The sequence below is a fragment of the Typopeltis vanoorti genome, chromosome 3, assembly GCF_054136105.1.
Source record: "Typopeltis vanoorti isolate ZY-2024b chromosome 3, IOZ_Tvanoo_1.0, whole genome shotgun sequence".
NCBI lineage: Eukaryota > Metazoa > Arthropoda > Arachnida > Uropygi > Thelyphonidae > Typopeltis > Typopeltis vanoorti.
The window spans coordinates 132,333,068-132,352,707 of NC_143551.1; the positions used below are offsets into that span (position 1 = coordinate 132,333,068).

The 19,640-nt window shown below is 34.5% G+C and overlaps 1 protein-coding gene across 1 annotated transcript in view; it reads right to left on the reverse strand.

Moving 5' to 3' along the window:
• Positions 1-2,166: 2,166 nt before the first annotated feature.
• LOC150108574 (uncharacterized) overlaps positions 2,167-19,640 on the reverse strand; it is a 128,192-nt gene continuing 110,718 nt past the window's right edge. The window contains exons 9-13 of the mRNA XM_090416015.1: positions 17,402-17,460; positions 16,741-16,822; positions 13,492-13,576; positions 3,006-3,078; positions 2,167-2,782 (exon numbers count right to left, since the gene is read on the reverse strand). Of these exons, the coding sequence (XP_090272141.1) occupies positions 2,676-2,782; positions 3,006-3,078; positions 13,492-13,576; positions 16,741-16,822; positions 17,402-17,460 (406 nt within the window). The 3' untranslated portion in view covers positions 2,167-2,675. The remainder of the gene's footprint in view (positions 2,783-3,005; positions 3,079-13,491; positions 13,577-16,740; positions 16,823-17,401; positions 17,461-19,640) is intronic.

Sequence of the window (19,640 nt, forward strand, 5' to 3'; positions counted from 1 at the left end):
AATTGATATTTTGAAGCTTTTGTAATGTTCTAAATGTAGGAAAATTTGATATTAGAGATTTACGAAATATCATTAAACCATCTGCTTTCCTTCGCTAACTGGACATATTGTTTAATAACATATGGATGAATTATCTAAAATTGTATCACAAAATGGAGCATATTTCCTCTTCTTAATGATTCGATAAAGTCTTAACAAAGTTAGTAGATTAATTAAAGCAAAAAAAGTTTACCTAAGGTTGGTTTCTCATAACAAATTGCAGATTTCTAACTATTTTATGGCCATAATTAAACGTACTCAGTAGAGTTCTGCTGGTTATTAAAGTTAACATAAAAACAAGTATGGAAGTAGTCGGAATGCAATCATGAAAAAGGTGCATATTGAATTTATATTGCATATCGAAATTGAATTCATTCATTATCACAGTTTTGAATTGTACTGCTTTTTCTGTAGAATGCTTATTCATTGTCTTTCATAATGCATAATTTCGTATCGTTTCGAATTTCGTGCCAGATTTTAGTTGAGTTTACCTAGTAAATTTACCTAAACACATTAAGCAAATTTTCTAAAAGCATCTTAATTCATTATAAATATGAAACGCAAAATTTCCATTTTAATAAAAACTGTCGCGACAGTTGATGAATAATCGTACTGATGTATATTACGTCTTTACTTTCTCTCTATACAAGTAGAGAAATGGTTTAAGAAATGAATGTAATAGGCATTATGTATAACATGGACGTGCACATTTCTCATTATTCCGTCTCTCTCATCCCAGTTCTGAATATAGTTGGTCCAGCAGTGCACAAGTTTTGCATTCCTTTAAAACCATGCTGGCGAGACAAGCCACCTAGATTTTTTAAACATCTTTAGGTGATTTGGACAGATAGCTGTCCGACCGACCGACGTCTACATTGTGGCCAGCAAAGTCTGGAGTGCATGATATGGTTGCACAACTGAAGTCCGTAGATCAATCCACCCATTTGAAAATTCGATATAGCTCGCATAGAAATTTAAAAAAATGCTAAAAAAGCTCTTATAACATAATTCTGTTTAAACTTGGTGTCTTAAAATACACATCGATAATATATCAGTGCACAATATACCTAATGCAATCTTCCTATGACATAACCACAAAGTTACAATGGAAAATTTTAGAACCATCACCTTTCTGTTCATAGAATTTAAAATATATTGTTAAGCTACGAATGCTGTTGATCCTTTATTGGGACTGATGCCAGTTATGAACAATAATTATTTTATAAATAAAGCGGAATTAGTTTATGAGCGGAAAAGTTTGTGCACCAATGCTAGTGTTTAAAACAAACTTCTGGAATATTTTCTTAGTTTGGTTAGTAGCATAGAACTGTTCGGCTGTTTTTTGAACATGTGAACTTGCATTATGCATGTACTTTCCTGCTGAAAAATGCTGCGTGGCCATGGGTGAAATTCTGCAGTTCATAGAATTTCAACCCATAAAAATCGAATTGCGCTGTACTCTGTTCTTGTATGTGTAGTCAGCGTACTGGCATTGTCGTATGACTAATTCAGGACTCATTGATTTGTCGAGGTTAAATACCTCGCTTGAATAACAAACGGGTTTCGTGTTTATGGTGCACGCTACATCTATCTATCTTCTTCAACATGTTTGGTCCAACGGTTTGTCAGCCTATGAATTCAAGCTCTATGAATTCAAAGTAACTTGAATTCATAGAGCTTAATTAATACTGCGACAATACTGTTAATTTTTTCTAGAAAGTTTGTGTTTCTGTTAACTGCATGTGTTTTTCTAGTCAGTTTGCTTGTTTTTCAGGTTGAAAAACAAGAGCAACCGGGATTAAAAGCCCATAAGGATCAGCTAATTCACATTTCTTTGCGAAATCCTTATAAAGGTTCTTCGTGTCCTGAAGTAGGGTGGGAAGTCCAACTTAGGTCATTCAAACTCATGGGCATGGTTGTTAACGATTAAGTTTCGGAGGAGTCTCGGAGTTCTCTCCGGAAGTGGACAACGAAAAAAAAAAACAAATAAATAAAAGGAGGATACTTTCTGACTATTTTCTTGTTTTCTTCAATAAGTACAAGTCCAAGGGCGTCCAAACACGCAGAACTATATGCTAGTATAGTGTAGGCAGCTTAACCTTAATATAAACAATCGATACACATATCAATTTGATTGAAAAGTGATTATTCTAAGATACAAACAAGGTTACATACAATGATACAAAGTTGAATGACATCAGAATAGAGTCCAGTGATCTGATCAGACGGAAATGGCAAGATGAATCACCAGAACGAGAGATATCTGTTTATATCTACAGTCCAGATGAAACGTCGTAGCACCGACATTGCTTCAAGTCCGTAAGTTGTGAAGTCTTTAAGATAAACGTTGAAGAGTCTGTACAGACATAAAATATACAGAGCCATTCCATCGAGAATATACTGTAGAACACAGTCTAATTTTACTTCCTCAGACACACGCCGACACACATTCTCTCTCTCTCTCTCTCTCTCTCTCTCTCTCTCTCTCTCTCTCTCACACACACACACACACACACACACACACACACACACATGCTTTTCCAGAAAGGTAGCTATTATATGTACAGAAACAAATACATATATAATACAGTCGTTGATGGACAAATAGTGTACATTTTGAAATTTGATCGATCGTTTTAACTGATATCTGAGTGATGGTCCAGTTTTAAAGTACAGAACCTTTCGAAATCGGATGCCTCCTTTTCCAAAACTTGGATTAATGCCTGAGTTGATTTTCGTTCAGCTGCAAAAATTAAATAAATGTTAATTTAAAATATGGCGTTAATGTTTTTAAAACAGTATTGCGTTTTACTTGCTAGATAGAATTTTATGCATGAAAAATAAATTACGAAGCGTGTTTAGAAATTTTCAGCTACAGTACAAGATGAAAGACAAAATAAAGTGCAGGTGGATAAAAACTGTTTTTTTTTTTTAATTGCTGTATACTGTTTAAAGGAAATTCATACCTTTACTTAATTTGTTCTGTAGCCTCTGGTTTTCTTTTTTCAGGACGCTAATTGTCGTTTCCTGTTGCCGTAACTGCAAGTACACAATAAAGTTTATTCAGGATTATCAAAGTATCCGGATACTTTTATTCGCTAAAGTCTGTTTAGTGTATGAATCTTGAATGAGGTGAAACAAAACAAATAGTTCTAATCTTTGAAAGTTTCTCTTTTACCGAAAATGAAAATTATTGGAAGAAACGTCATGCATCTTTCAGAATTGCAGTTAGAAATAATATAGATTCCGATTTCGATATAGGTTAAATATCAAACCTACTATTGTACTTTATCTACTATTGTACATTAAATAAAGTAGTATTATACAGGAAATAATATATCGTACACTAGAATAGAAGGTCTGCCATTATTGATGTGTCTATATCTAAGTATACATTATGGAGAATTTTGCGGACCGTTTCACTCAATAAGTTCTTTAATGTTGCAGTAACAGTTTCTTAAATGTTATAATAACAGTTCCTTAATAACACAATAAGAGTTCGTTAATGATACAATAACAGTTCCTTAAATATAACAATAACAGTTCGTTAAATATTACAATGACAGTTAGCTAAATGTTACAATAACAGTTTGCTAAATGTTACGGTAAGATATTGTTATTATTACAACAACAGTTAGGTAACGTTACAATAAGAGTTCATTAAATGTTACGGTAAGATTTAGCTAAATGTTATGATTGCATTTAATTAAACGTTACGGAAAAAGTTCGTTAATATGATAACAAGAGTTAGTTTATGTTACAATAAGAGGTTGTGAATGTTACAATAAGAGATTGTCAACTGTTTCGGTAACACTTAATATTACGGAAAGACTTAGTTAATATTACAATAACAGTTTGTTAATATCATAATAACAGCGCTTTAAATGTTACGGTAAGAGTTCGCTAATGTTACGATAACTGTTAAATGATACTGTTACGTTAAATGTCACAGTTAAATGATACTAGTACGTTTAATGTTACAGTTAAATGATACTGTTACGTTAAATGTTAAGGAACATTCGCTTAATATGATGTCATAATAACAGTTCGATAAATGTACCGGTTATTATTACAGTATCATTTAACAGTTCATTTAATGTTATGGTAAGAGTTCATTCATATTGCATTAAGAGTTGTTTAATGTCACAATAGCAATTCATGAAATGTTTTATTAGCAGTTCTTTAAATGTTACGGTAATCGTTAATGTTATAATAACAATTAGTTTAATGTTACCATATGGCCTCATTTATTTTATAATAAGATAACGTTAACTGTAGGGTAACAGTTCGTTAATTTTACAATATCAGTTGGTTAAATGTTAAAATGCCTTTAAAGGGCCTGTCATAAATGTTAAAATAACACTTCGTTAAATGTTAAAATCGCAGTTCCTTAATATTAAAATAGCAGTTCGTAAATGTTACAATAACAGTTCTTTCTTCAAATATTACGGTAAATTTGTGAAACGTTACAATAAGAATTCGTTAATTTTACAATAACATGTCCTTAAATGTTACTGTAACAGTTTGTTAATACAGTATTTCAATAAGAGTTCGTTATTGTTACAATAAAAGTTATTTAAATATTACTGCAACCGTTCTCTAATATTACACTTACAGCTCGTTGATGTTACAATAACAGTTCGTTAAATGTTACAATAGAAGTTGGTTAATGTTGCAAAAACAGTTCTTTAAATGTTAAAATAACAGTTTGTTAATTAAGAGTTGTTCAATGTTAGAGTTACTGTTATCGTAACATTTAATAGTTCGTTAATGTTACATCCACAGTTCAATAAATGTTACGGTAATAGTTCGTTACATGTTAAAATGACGTTTTTGTTTTTAAATTTTACAATAATAGATAGTGAAATGTTGCATTAGGTTAAATCTTATGCCAACAATCGTTAATATCAAAATGACAGTTCGTTAACTTTAGAATGACAGTTCAAAACGTTACGGCAAGAGTTCGTTAAATGTTATGGTAACAGTACATTAATGTTCCGTAACAGTTTATTAAATGTTATAATAACAGTTCGTTAATTGTTACGGTAAGACTTCATTAATATTAGGATAGCAATTCGTTAAATGCCACAATAACGATTCGTTAAATGTTACGGTAACAGTTCCTTAAATATTAGGTAACATTTCGTTAGTTACAATAGCAGTTAGTATATACCTATGTTCATACACAAACCTGTTAAGCAGAGGTGTAAGAATTATGCTGTTGTGTACTTGAACGTCGGGTTGACATACGATAATCTTATTTTTCCAGGAAAAGGACATCACGGTCAAGGAAACGCAGATTTTAAAAGTTTAAGAACAATCTGGTTTATGGAATTATTAAAACATTTATCGATTATTACATGGAGCAAGTTAAAAACAAAGAAATTAAAATGAACTTAACAATCGTTAAATAAACGGAAATGAAACATAACACGTGTACGTGCGTGCGTGTGTGTGTGTGTGTGTGTGTGTGTGTGTGTGTGTGTGTGTGTGTGTGTGTGTGTGTGTGTGTGTGTGTGTGTGTGTGGTGTGTGTGTGTGTGTGTCCCAACAGAGTCACTTATAAAAATAAGTAGCATGTTGACGCTACAGGTTAGAAGCATCTACTTGACTTCATTACTAGTTATGCTTGGGGTAAATAATTAAGATAAAAACAAGAATATATGTTATTGTCAAATACGATAAACTTTATTTTTAATAATCAGTGGTTATTGTTGTTAATGTTATGCTATTGCTGATTATAGAGGGAAACGTGCATTTTACACAATTAAAATAATTACCGTATGTGAGCTCCTAATTTGCAATCAACTACTTGGTTCTTCAGCACTTAGCTCGCTTTATCGTTTTTTTTTTAAAAAAACGAAGTATTTTGTTATAAATATCACTTGTTCCTTTAGATGAAATAATTAAATGCAGTCAGTTGTCGAATAAATTGCTGAAATCGGATGTATGATAAAAACTTTAAGTGGCATTAGCTGCCTTTTCCCTTCTTTTCTCTCTCTCTCTCTCTTTCTCTCCTTTACAGATCTGTTACAACTAGGTCCAATTGTGCAAAAGTTTCCGTTAACTATCATATATAACCAAAGAAAGATTTACTCAAAATCAGTTGAACAATTAAATACGTACAAGTGTCTTTAAAGGAAGGGCCACTGATAATCTCCATCAGTTTATTTCGACGAGATTACGAAAAACGTAATCTCGTCGAAATAAAGTAATACCCTATGAAAAACGTATTAAAAGAAGCCAATGTCCAAGTTTGGTCCGAATCAGTTGAAGCATGTCTGTGTGCGTATGCGCGTGCGCGCACGTGCAAAGTGATCATATACACTACTTAGGAGGGTGAAATTTGACAATCATTATATTAGTCGAACTGTTTACGGTATTCTCTGAATAATGCAAGACGTATCTAATCGTCGCCACTAAGGGGATGAGAACAACATGCAGGGACAACAACAACTCGCGTGATTGTGCACTGTGCATCGCTGGCCTGGCTGGGAGAGAGCGGTTAGCGTATTCGCTTTCGCACAAAGAGGCTGCAGGTTTGAATCCCTTCTTGGGCATTCAGGTTTGCAATTGCAATTAGGTAATATAGAAGAAGAAATTATCATTGCCTGTGTAAAACTATCAGGCAATGAAACTGCCCTTATTGAAGGCCTTCAGTGGCTTGGAAAAGTTCTATATTTGGTTTTCAGAGCAGGATTTCTGGATTAAATAAAGAAATACAAAAATATTTTTTAAATGCCAAGGCCATTAATGTATTACAGGTTTACAACCTTACCTTTACAAAAGAAAAATGGGACGCACAAAAAACTACTTAATATAAGGTTCAGGCAATGACACAACTGTCTAAAAGTTAAAATCGACTTGTGTCTAGATGACTGAAGTTAACTTCTCCAAGAAGGGTAAACTTTCACAATCGACTTTCGAGAAGAGAAAAGTCCGTTTCTCTTCCCGAAAGTTGGTTGATTGACTGGTCTAAAGCAGGGGTCGGCAAAGTGGTCAATGAGACTATCCAAGGAGTAGATAAATGTCTAGGGGTCAAAAGGGGGTTTAAACCTTTAATGTTCTTTATAAATTTCTTTAATTATTTTCTTTAAATTTCTTTAATTATTTTTTATCGAGAAGCAGTAATGAAGTAAAAGGGTGAAGGAATTATTATTTTTAAATTGAGAAATTTATTTAAATTATACATATTTGGTCATAAAATACTTAAAAATGAGACTTTTTGTATTAATGAGACCATAGGTATTTTATTAATATAATGATGAGGGATCAAGGATTTCATGGTGCGGTCAAGAGTCTAAAACGTTTGCCGACCCATGGTTTAAAGGATGGAGTATAAGAAAAGTTCTAAACTTGAAAGCAGCAACGATCTGTATTTTAATTATGTATTAGAACTTTCACATGATGGACGTTGGTGAATGGAGGAAAGGTTTCATCAACAAGGTTAATGATCAATCTATTACATCCTGCGCTTCTTAGTTATCTCAGAGAGAGAGAGAGAGTAATCTGATAAATATTTGAAGAATACTCAAATTTTCACAATTAAGATGCTTGCACAATAGCTACGTTTATCAAGTCGATGCGATTCTCAGAAATATTCGAATTCTGTAGCATATGCGTAAGGTAGGAAGGATGAGCTGGCCGATGAACAGACAAAATTGTCTTAACTACCGCGAATTATATTAATTGATAACAATAACTTAGCGGTAAATTAATTTCATGCACTTTCTCTCATTTTCATCAAGTTCTTTTTATTGATTCTTGTGATTCGGTTGCATATGCTTGAAATTCATAATCTACTTCCAGTTTACTTCCACATCCACTCCAGAGTATATTTCATGCGATCGAGAAGAAGTGTCTATTAAGCCACTGCACTAGAGAAGGCAGAGCACAACAGACTGGACTGTAGATTTACGTGTGATGTACTTGGTTCTTCAGACACTAAATGAAGTTTGGTTACTCTTCAAATTCAACAGCTTTTCCTTGGTCTACATGCACTTAAGAAAACACTAACTCATGTCTAAAATCTCAGATGAAGCTTTTACAGAATGCTATCTTTGCGAAATCCATTCCATTTTAGCAAATATTTAATCAGTATATTGGCAAATTGATCGTTGCCACTTTGAAATGTGCAGAAAATGTTCGTGAAGTGATATGTAACTATGCATAAAGTCCTTTGGTTTAAGCAGTCTTGAAAGCAGTCAGATTTTAATATAATCCTGAAAGTGAGTATAAATAAGTATTCTCCATCTGATTCAGTCAGTATTGTCAATGAAATCCACTGAAGCTCCTTGTACTTAATTTCACTTACAAAATACGTACTTCCGGGTGAACTATTTTGAGCAGTCTTCCTCTTCAGCTGGCACTACAATAAATAACTGATCGATTATCTTCCCGGTAAAACTGCAGTTCTCTATTTCAGTGAATGTAAAATCAATAGGAAATCATAAATGCAGGTATACATTGAATAAAAGGAGACTAAATATTTATTTGAAAGAGATTTAAGTAGCTGATTATCATTCAAACAATAGCATTAACAGATTTAATTTCCTTTTCGTTATTTCGCGTAGCATGTATTAATTATCTGGTTACGAAGCAAATCACTATATTCTGTTTACTAATGTCATTTGTTATGTATTTTTGTATTTTCTTCCTTTTATATTACTTCTTAGTCGACCGAGGTTAATACTCGATTAGTGCTTTACTGTCATCCATCCTTTGATAGTTTTTCCCAGCGAACTTTTACTTCAATAGCAATCTGTTCACACAGCGCTAGAAAAATACAATAACTCTAACAGTACACTAATCAATCAGTAATGACCATTTCTCTCAAACTGATGCTTTAATTTTAATTTTAATTCTTCACATGTCTTTCTGATTAAGGACGCTTTTCATTTCTTTCTCAGAAATCAGCATAATCCTGAATAGCGCAGATCCTCCCAACTTTGGACAAAATTTTTCTCTGAAAGTGACACCCGCCACATATAATATTTACAATCCCTGACACATGACTGGCGATTAACTAGTATAGAAGTAAGCCTATATTATTCCTTCCAAATTTGTTGATAAAAGTCATCCACCAAACTATCATCTAATTGCCTTCACTTCAGTTTTCTCGATACTATAGAGGTCTTTAAGACTCGAGTCTTCACCACATGGAACCACACCAGCTAATTACTGACAAGCAATATGGGTTTTGCAGGTCTACTCTTAATCAACAGTAGATCAGAAAACTAGCACCGCACCTTTAAACACAAGCCATGGAAAGGTTTGAAGAAATTTGTGTGATTGCTCTTAACTTCTGCAGGGTATTTTATTGAGTCAATCCATAAGCCTGATGACCAATCTCTATGTTTGATCTGATTTTATCTTTAGAAATTGGGTCTCAGTTTCTTCTGTGGTCTTTTGCCGTATGCTTATGATGGATGACTTTCTTCCCTCATATTTCTCTACCAATGCCAGATTATCATCCATGCTCTTCCTCCATAGATAATTATATATTTGATATATACGGCTTGGAAAGAAGTCAAAGGACACCATAGTTTGAGGAACAAACAGCCATTGTACCACCTTAATAAAATGTAGGACCTTAATGAATGAGATGTACATGTAGAAATGCCACAAAGTAAGAAGCATTCCATTGTCCAGAAGGTTTAGATATCTCTCGGAGTACAATGTTCGTGACACCGCAAACAGAGGTACGAGGCCAAACCTGGAAACACAGGATCATACCATCACACCGCCACCTCCGAATTTCATAGTTGGGGTTACGCACTCTGGAAAGAGACGTTCGCTAGACATCCGCCACACCCACACCAGTCCATCTACTCGACAGAGGGTGTAGCATGATTCGTCGCTACATAACACAGTTTTCCAAGCTTTCATGTCCCAATGTACATGCTCTTTGCACCACTGGAGACAACGTTGCATGTTCGTTCGGGTAATGTGGGGCTTGCATATTGCGGTCCTACCACGGAAACAGAGGTTGTGAGCCTCGGTTATTCATGTTTTTGTGCAACTTCGGGTTCCAGTTGATGCCTGTAACTTCGCATTCAACATGTCGGCAACGAATGGCAGTTTTTACATATTATCCTTCGTAACGCTCTCCGGTCGCGTTCTGTGAATGTGGTGGGTCGTCCACTGCCACTTGCAGTTGACTCCCTGCGCTTCCAACTCAGTATGACATCACTGATTATTGACCTGGGCCCAATTTGTCAACAATTTGCCGAACAGATAGGCCTGCAACATTTCATCCTATCACAATACCTCTTTCAAACTCCGTCAATTCCTTTCTTGCAGCCATTTCACCCAGACAGTTGCACTGACTTAGGAGCATTATATTCCTTAAATTTATACGGACTACAAACACGTGACTCGTTACATAGCACGATGCACTTTGCCCATGAGTGTCCGTTAACTTCTTTCCAAGCAGTGTATTTTATTCTGAGATTCAAGATCTCCATAATCAATGCCTTAAACTCTGATCTGCTTGTCCTCCAGTGGGATGAGGATAAAGCTAAAATCCACTGATACGAAATGCAGTTCTTATTTTTTTGCAAGAAAGCTCTTAGTTCTCTTTAGCCCAGATAATACCGAGATCTCTAGACAAGATCAAATTTCTGTTCTTGAGCTGACTTATATTCTTATTGTTTGGGCAGAAATGCATTAGATCGATAGCCCTGCTCGATCTCCGAAAGACCTGGTTTTCTTTTCCGTTCAAGATTACTACTTCTTATCTGTACAGCTGCTGACGTAAAAATTCCAAATCTGACCAACTTTAATTTGTTGTCCTCACATTTGGAGTGGTGCATCAAAAACCTGTCTTAAATAATCGATTAATAGATGATTCCCTTCTCAAAAATTCACAGCCTTCTCAGAGATATTGTTTCTGTCTTGTGTGTCGTGTATAGGTATCTTCATGGGTGATATCATGCGGAACTCGCCACCATCATTTCTTCACTTTTCTTTAAGCTTTTAAGAGCGGGAGCAGCTACTAGTCGACTTTCCGTTCAACTCGAACCTACGAACGAAATTCTTCTTCCTCCTCTGTCTTTCCTTCTACCTCTACTCTTAAGAATATCTTCACGCACTGTTTTCACAAAACCCGCAACCTTCAACTGTTTCAAAATGTTTAGCATTAGATCAACAAGATCCTTCTTCTTATTCCCTTGCACGCAAATGTAACATAGGTTTTGCAATGTATGTATAACACCACATACGAGAGGTCTTGGAGAAGGCAATGTTGTGGTACCATATGTCATAGAACATTGTTGACTATGAACATTAGAAAAAAAAATCGAACTATTGAGTCTGAAAATAAAACGGGAAGATAAAGAAGAATTTAGTATAAAGATTTCTGAAACCAGGTTTTAGATTTTTGATTCGTGTTATGCTTATGTTGAACTTGGAGCTTAAATTTTTGTTTATTTAGGTTTTGTAACAGAATTCAATATTTTATTTGTTTTTTGTATTATGTACGTATTGATATGTGTGATGGTCTGCATAAACACTCACTCTAAGATTAGGGCAAGTTAAAGTGACAAAAATCATGCTAATACGAGGGTACTCTGAAAGGTTCTCGACCTCGACCATAGATGGCTATACTATCGGAAAGATTTCTTTTTCTGAGTTGGTACATCTGTCATAATCGTCCATGTGAAATTGCAAGTCACGAGACAGTTGTATAAAAAACTATCAAGTAGTTTTTTATACAGCTGTCTGAAGCAAAAGTGTTGTTTGCATCCCTTGAAATGGATAAATTTGAGTATCGTGCCGTTATAAAATTCTTTATAAAAGAAGGTTTAACGACAAAAGAAATTCATTCGAAGTTCATAAAACTTTATGGGTACTTTTCTCCTTCGTTTTCGACAATTAAGAAATGGGCTGCCGAGTTTAAACGCGGCCGTACCAGCCTTGAAGATGATCCAAGTGAACGACGTCCAAAAAGTGTACCAACACCAGAAATCATTGATCAAGTGAGCATCGCTGGAATAAATGTATTAGTCTTAAGGGAAATTATGTTGAAAATAAAAATAAGTTTGAAATTATAAATTCGTTTTTTCATTGTTAGGACGAGAACTTTTCAGACCACCCTCGTACTGTATTATAAATGAACGTATTGTACTTGGCACTGCAGATAGGAAATGCATATTTTAAAGAATTTTCGAAACTTCGGGACAGTAAATTGGAGCTCTCGTCAATTAAAATTGTCCAGTTCATTTCAAGTTTCATGAACCATTCAGTTTGATTTCCTGCATGGCAGATGTGTTATTTGTATGCGAATTGCAATCAATGCTTTGGAACTATACGTAACCAGTCATGTTTGTTTCTTTGAAAGGGAAGTGCGCCTACTCAGCTTTCTGCACTAAGCTACCACTCTCCATTCTCCAGTCACAGGATGACTGGAGAATTGGGTGATTAACTCTGGCCTCCCACAAACATTCAGAGTTGGGTAGATAGACTAGATCACTAAATAAATTCTAATTTGATATTGAAAATAGGAAATAATTGTGCAACATAGTTCAACATTTTAAAAGATAGACTAATTAAAATTGCTAGACTAAATAACTTATTAAATTTAAAAAACAAATTTTGTTAAAAATGTCTGATTCTGCACTGTTTTTAAATCTGCTGTTAAGTTACCTGCATCATGATAACTGCAGACATTAATCTATTTAAATAAGAGATGTATTCACAACAGCAATAACACCACCGAATGTTCGGGTTTGCAGTCTAAAGGGCATGTTGGATTACTTGCTTTGCAAACAAAAAATTATTTTAATGACGTGAATACTGTCTAGAAAATGCTCCTGGATGTAATTAAACGGGTTCAATTCGCAGCAATTAGGAAAGATCTCTGCAATTAAGATAATAGTTTCTACCTCGAGCTCAGACTGAAAATAGGCACTTAAACCGAATGAACTTGTAATCGGAGGTCTGTATTATTGCGCTTGTTTTATATTACTTAATGGATGTCATTAGCGGAGTAAAATGATAACATCTGACACACACACACACACACACACACACACACACACACACACACACACACACACACACACACACACACACACACACACACACACATTTTATCAGTCAGTATAACGAAGTAACTGCTAAGTGGCACCTTTAGATGTCATATCTGCTCCACCTATTCAACAAAAAAAAAGAATTTTTACGCTTATTATTTATATTGTTGACATTAAGATGATGGATTTTGATGTGTCTGCAAAGAACAGCGAATGCTCTTGAAGATTACTTGATTTCGTTATGTTTGCTGTATAAGTAAGGAGAGGAAAAAGTAGAACACGCCCTGTACGCTGCTGGTCTTCTTTTTTTTTTTCTTTTTTTTTTCTGCACGTGTCAGATGTCACCCGATACGATGTGTGACAAGAAAAAAACAAGGAATAAAAGTACAGAAGGAAAAGGAAAAGATAAATTTTATACTTACTAAATTGTGAAGCCTTAGAACTTCTTGTTGTAACCTGGTAAGGCAAGTGACTTGGGCTTGGTAAGCTTCCAGGCTTTTCTGTCTCCTAAAATGAAAGAAATATTGTGTAAGCTTCGCAAGATAAGATTTGATAATTGCGTGTAGCACGCACAGTCTTCATTTGATTGCAGTACTATATATAGAAGAGGCGGTTTCTTGGGAGACAATGGAAAAACACTTCTTAATGTAGCTCTATCGCTCTGGGACTTGATCGAGTGTTTGATCACGTACAATAAACATATTTTGAACAGTTCTTAAGCCATAAAATAATTATTAGATATTATTCTTGTATGCAGCTTTGTATTCAATTTTGGCAACAGACTGTTGACAAAGAAAATTTTGGCAACAATCCGTTGATTTGGTTGGTCTCCCAGCGTATTAAAGAGCTATGTGAACCGATGTTGTAATAAAATGTATTATTGTCAATATAATTGTCAGCATTATATTGACAATAATACATTTATTATTTCAATATAGTAAAAATGTATTATTTCAGAATTTATAATACCTATTATTAGTAATTGAAATGCTTGTAAATTAAAATAAATTTGAAAGTATTCTAAATTTTAGCCTTCATTAGGTGGTCATTGACCAGTTGGAAATTATCGCTCTGTTTGTTAGCCCGGAAGTGGCTTGAAAATTTTCTTTATTATTTAAAAAAAAATTAAAAACAAGATCATATTTGGTTCTACACTTGGGTTTTTCGGATGATGCAATCTCTAGTCTATGAATAACGCCGCCAATGTTACGATAGGTTTATATCTTTTCGCAGGTGAGATTCACATAAAAATGTTTAATTATACACCTGATTAAAAGAAAACAGTAATACCTTTTGCAATGTTTATTTCCAAACTTTGCATCACGTGATTTTCACTCAACTTCATGCCTAGAAGTCTGGAATTTACAAAGTGTTATGTCATTTGTTGTTGTTTAAGGAAAAATAGTACTCCTGATTTTCAATATTTGAAAAACGGGATGATAAGGCAAGATAACAATCACACCCTTTACATAACAATTTTGGGGCTTTAATAATCTAGTATACCTAACACTGTTATGCAATACTAGTCTGTTAAATTTTTATTATATCAATCCATGTTCCGATTCAGGTTTTCCAATTCCCTCAAAGTTCGTCACTTCCAGGAAAATAGCATACTTCCTACCTTGGTAACTACTATTCTAAACACAAGTAAATCAGATTACAGATTACTGTCTGGAGTCCAGAATGACTGAGGTAATTCAAAAAACCATTTTGCTTTAAAACAGATGTAGACCACTTATTCTAGCATCACTTAGAGCATCGATAATCAACAGCTACTATAGAATATCGTTCAAATAAAACTTCCTATATATTAGTGATTCCCAACATTACTAGCTTCCCCTCCATATAAGGACTTTTTCGATTTTTATGTTATTTATTTATTTATTATTTTTTTTTTTTTTTGAGATTTCAGTTTGTCACACCAATACGTGTTTCAACCGGAAGGCTGAAGCACTTATCAGTGCCAAGCCAGTATTTATCAATACTTGCCAAGTCAGCGTGTTCCTAACCTGGTTTATTATCCAGAGTAAATGTCAATGTTTGATACATTCTATATTCTATTTATATAAGAATAGTCTGTATATGTGTTGTCCAAACTCCTCTTTCCCTATTCAAGATCTCTCGGTTTGCGATAAAACGAAGAAAATGGTATAGTATGATGAATAAGCATTCGTCCATGCGAGTTATACAACAACTGACTGAGCCTCTGTAGCTCAATCGGTATAGACGAAGCTCTTTGATCGGAATGTCTTCGGTTCGATTCCCGTCTATGATGAGAGGAACCTTGAGGTCGCTTTCGGCTAATGGTGAGTTGTCCAGTCTCATACAGCGGTGGCAAAACAGGCAAACCGGCATGTCACTGCACCTACCTCATATCAGGGAGAATGATGGTAGCTTGCACTGCTCGTCGGCTAGGAAGCAGTCACTTCTGCTCAATATCAGATTCAACTTAGATTCAAATGCCAATCCTGCCTACTCTCATAAGCTAACAACAACAGACTGAACTTTGGTCACTTCACCTCGTTTAACAATCTCATAGAGAAAGAAATTCATCATCCCCAACGTTTTTTTTTTTTTTTTTTTTTTTTTTTTTTTTTTTTTTTTTTGATTGCGAATTTCTGAATGCCTCTGAATTGATTTCATCAGCTAATTGGTCTACTGCTTCTGACAACCCCCCACTTTCTGTTATTCTACTTGAAACAATTTTCTTTTAAAATTTTATCAGCTTACTATCTATATTGCAAATGAAAATATTAAGTACTTTTAATGTCTTTTAAACTGCACCATAAAATTTCAGTCTAGTGTATTGCATAAAAAACTTTTTTTTGAAAAAAATTCACCGTTGTAGGTCTTGTTGCCGAGTGGATGTTATACTAGCTCTTCATTCTATAGATTCAAATCCCCTATGAATACTGATGTTTGTGAATGCCATATTTCGTTGCCCAGTGTAAGAGGACAGACTATCCTGGTTTCTGAATGCCTGAAGTAAGTTGAAAGAGTTCTATTATTGGTCTGTTATAGCAAGGAAATCGGATTATCTACTCCCAATCCCACTCACAGTAGTACTAATGTATACTTATAGGGTTTGCAGCTCTTCGTAGGTGGTAAGATTTACATTAAAAAATGAAATAAAATAAGTTGCATGACAAACAGCAAAACTGGTATTGTTAAAAATACTAAAAATGATCCAGCGAAATTATATAAAATAAAAATGGTTTAATATATAAGGTGATAGCAATTAAAAAAACTGCTGTAAAGAGGCCAGTTTATCTCCTGCCACTATTCAGATTCAGATAGCTGAAATCGGTGATATCTTTTCATTCTCTCTCTCTCTCTAAGTTCACACGCTTCTCTATGTATGCGGGCGTGGTTTTATGCAGAACTCTTCTCACTATAGCGTCCTTCGTCATGCGTCATACACGACTTCAGTGCTTCCCTTAAATATTTAAGGGCAATGTATTTTATGTGCCAATGCGAGCATGTTTCCAGAGATGTCTTGATAATTTTCCTGATTAATCTGACTATGTATACTCTCATTAATTCCCATATTTAGTCGTAACCATAGTGACAATGTGTTGTCAACCTTGTTATCATACTACGATCTAATGTTGAGTCATAAAAAAACAAGAATTTTATTCATATACAGACTGAAACACGAAAGCTGGACTTACCATCGTTCAATCTCTTCGTCCATGGCAACAACAGCTTCAGGACGGTTCCATTCATGAGCTCCAGGTAGAGCAGGATAGTGACCTGCAAAAAACAGCACGTGATCCAAGAATAAAACAAAATAGTGGAGGTAGGTAGTTAAGAAATGCAATCACTCAATTATTTTAACATTTCTAGAAAGAAAAATAGATGCTTTGCCAGAAATTTTAAGTATTTTAGTATTTGGCGAGTTTTCTGGATAAAGAGCTTTTACATAGATTTTTAATTATATGTATGTAAAATTGAGCTTTCATAAACTATGTGGTAAACCCTTATAAATGACTGTTCAGTTCTGAATGTGTAAAAAACTGTCTCATCCTAAGATTTCGTTGTTTCTAGTTAAAAATGTATAACTGGATTCGAACTTACCCTTTTGTAATCTACAACTGTTGAGATACGAAACTTTCACGAAGTGAAGCAGACACAAATTTCTAAATCGCGCTATAGTAACAAACAATTTGACTAAGTTTCCATTGTAGTTATTATCTTATAATTTCACTGCTTTTTAGAAAAACCCGGTGGGGTATTCTGGCAATGGATATTTTGTGTTCTGATCCGTGTAAGTTTTACATTTTAAGTGCTATAACATAGAACTTAAAGAAATAAAATGAAGCCATATCTTACCATCGAAGGGTGGCAAATAACACAACATTGTGTAGTTCTCCCACTTCTCCGAGAGTTCCCTGGAAATAAAAAAAAACAATTAATTAAACAACTATTGCAATAACAGGGACAAATGAAACATGAGGATAAGTTTCTAAGCGGAACTGCTGAATGGGCAGGATGTTCCAAAAATAGAAATTAAAATTCTCAGAACACACGTTAAAGGAAGTGTGCATGTATATATTGACCTGAGTGGCTAATTGAATGAATTAAAATTAATTTATTAACGATTAACTTAGAATAGAGAAGGGTTACTGTATTTGCACAAAGCAATGTTGGAAAGCTGGTTACTAAAGGGGCATGTTGGCATCACTCCCCTTAGAAGACGGATCTCCGGTAAAGATATTTATTAATGAAATTATGAATTATATAACGTGTCAGTTATATTATATTATATTAAAATACATGGTTATTAGGATGAGAATCGTTGGGAGTTGTGTTAAATTTTGAGTGCCAACTGTAATGAACTCTAGTAGCTACAAAATCGACTGTTTCCATCTCGTACAGATTTCAATAGATTACTGTTAATCCTCTGATTTCGAAACAACCTCTTAACTGACGTCTAGTGATTATTAATCAGAAATTTCGCTGGTAATTATTTCAACTTCCAATAAACTAGTATCAATCGTGTGTAAAGATAAGGCGCTGTCAGAAGTTAAGAATGAATTAGACCACTCTGCAATAGATTACCAATGACATGTCTGACAGGATAAATCTAGTTGATTAAGCCTTGACCCATTACCTACGAGAATGTGAAGTTTATATAGTGCATACTTGACACATATTTTATCAAATTCTGCGTTTCTCTGCAGCGTTTTCTTTTTACGTTTCACGGCTAGTTAATTAACTGAAAGCTTATAATGTACAATTTTATATAAAGGTGACATTCAAGTGCACGTTTTGGCCGCATCCAGTTTTAAAAAAAGCAGTTGACTAGAGTTGGACTTCCTGCAAAGTACATTCATGAAGAGATGTATCCTGTTTATGCTCCAGTGCAATGGAAACATCTCAGTTCACCGGCGAGCAAGAAATTCAAAGTTACGCTAACCGCTGGAAAGCATATGTGCATGGTCTTTTGGGAATTCCAAGGAGTACTGCTGGTCATTTTTAGAAGAGTGGTGAATATGTGAATGCCACATCTACTGCGAAATTTTATTGAGGCGTCGAGATGCAATTTGCCAAAAACGTCCAGGCGTAACCGACAAGAGCAGTATTGCTCCTCCATGACAGTTAAAGACTTCATACAGAAACCATGAATTAAACATTATATACTGGCCTCATAGTCTTGCTAACTCAGCTAAACTCTGTTTTCTCGGAAGTGTTCTCATAACTGTATATTTGCTCTTGTGAGGAATTAAAAAAGTGAATTATGTTATGTAGTTTTTCATTGTTCATGAAGAGCGTACTTTCAAATTATGCGCGGTGCATTTTTTTATCTCTCTGGATTCCCAAAATAAAACAAAAGAAAATGGTACACGATGAGTAATTTTTATCTGTCCAACTAATATTTATAACGAATAAAAGTTCAGATAGTAAAGAAGGAAGCTAAAATAAAAAAGGCAATGAGGCTATTGATAATTTAATATCCTGTAAACTGTAGAACAGTTAGTAACAGCGGTTAATGAAGTAAATTGGAACGAATAACAGCTAAGAGTTTGGAAGGTCTATCGTAGACTTTATGATGTTGTTCCTTTTTTTTTCTATTTAGAAATGATCTCTATCGTAAAATAGGTCCATTAAGTTTCCTGAAGAAGAATGAAATAATCTCCCTCGATTGCACCTCATTAGTTAGATCCGTGTTGGCATTGGCATAGTGCCAAGTCGTGGCACAACTTCCAATCAAAAGCTGAAGATTTATGGTGTGCCATTAAAAACTAATCCGTATTTTGTTCTGGATTAAATGCATGGAGTTTAAGGTTTAATTCTTGACGATGAATAAACATACCACCGGATTTCTAATCCTCAGTTGATGGAAGAATTAGCTAAGGTGTAGAAAGCACTTCTCTACGGCAGCAGTAAACAACTTGGAAATAGAATGAGATATCCTTAGTACTTGGCATCAGTGAAAAGTATAAGTTCATGAATTAAGGGATCAGGATGGAAATCTAAAATTAGCCTTTCTCGTACGAAAGTGGGAAGGATTTAGCTTTTCGGAAACTCCTCGGGATTTACATTCCGTAAGACAGAGAACTCGGTTAGG